Source organism: Entamoeba dispar, genomic scaffold (assembly GCF_000209125.1).
Source record: "Entamoeba dispar SAW760 scf_1105229458739 genomic scaffold, whole genome shotgun sequence".
NCBI lineage: Eukaryota > Evosea > Mastigamoebida > Endamoebidae > Entamoeba > Entamoeba dispar.
This window is the reverse complement of record NW_001853343.1, coordinates 946-2011: the sequence shown is the minus strand read 5'-3', so window position 1 is coordinate 2011 and position 1066 is coordinate 946. Positions and strand designations below refer to the sequence as shown.

Here is a 1066-nt window from a genome sequence, read left to right as displayed (position 1 = left end):
TATTATATTTTTGAATCAACTCTGGTGGTCTATACCACATTGTAACTACTTCTACTGTATATCTCTTTATTGGAACACCAATAGATCGTGCTAATCCAAAATCTGCTAATTTAACTACATCTCCACTTAATAATACATTTGACGGTTTAATGTCTCGATGAAGAATTCGATGTGAATGCATAAATGCTAATGCATCTAACATTTGATATGAAGCGTGTCGAATAAAATTAATAGAAAGATCTTGGGGATTGTTTTTAAGAAATTTATGAAGATCAGTATTACAGTATTCAAATATAAGATATAAATGTTTCTCTGAATTATAAACATCTAATAATCTACATCAATAATTAGTTAAATACTTTTTTCTTTTTTTTTTATTTTAATTTAATAACAAACTTAACAATATTAGGATGTGAAATATCTCTTAAGACTGTTGTGAAGTTATATTTTTCATTTAGTTTTATGTTTTAAATTAATTTTTATTTTATTTGTATTGTTGTAAGTCTTTTAGATATAAGTATGATGTGATAGAGAACGAATCACCAAAGCCTTAAAATCTTATTCATATTGATTGTATTTAAAAGAGTGCTAATCATATAAAATCAATAAACAAATAATAAGATTTTGTTATTCAATTTTTAGTTTCGATTTTTTATTTAATTATTTTTTATTGTAATTAGAATTACAAATGAACTTCATTTGATATTTAATTGAAATTCATTAACAGGATATTTATCTTTTTTTTCTTAAAACCTATAAGAATATTCTCCCGTTATTATTGTGATGACCTTCCACTTAAAATATTGATTTCTACTTGAATTAACTTGAAGATTCAATAGAAGAAAAAAGACTGATACATACAATTAATATTAAATTACATTTGGAAATTAAACAACCAATAATTTATATTGGTTATTAATTTGTGATAAGGTTTGGAGAAAGCATTTGAACCCAATATTGAAGTGTTGAAGGTGTTAAGTCTTGATATTGTTCTGGAAATTCTTCAATTAAGGTCCTAACTGTTTTTGTTAAACCTAATTCATAAAACTTTTTAACTGCATTTAAT

The 1066-nt window shown here is 23.6% G+C and overlaps 1 protein-coding gene across 1 annotated transcript, besides 3 other annotated features; it reads right to left on the bottom strand.

Annotated features, from left to right (window-relative positions):
* EDI_037670 (CDK1, putative) lies at nucleotides 1–699 on the bottom strand (the record flags this gene model as incomplete). Its single annotated transcript, XM_001734902.1, has 3 exons — nucleotides 1–335; nucleotides 397–430; nucleotides 687–699. Coding segments are annotated over 3 exons (382 nt in total), but the record flags the coding sequence as incomplete, so codon positions are not given.
* Nucleotides 343–391: a sequence feature (AT_rich).
* Nucleotides 442–490: a sequence feature (AT_rich).
* Nucleotides 648–672: a sequence feature (AT_rich).
* Nucleotides 700–1066: the final 367 nt, after the last annotated feature.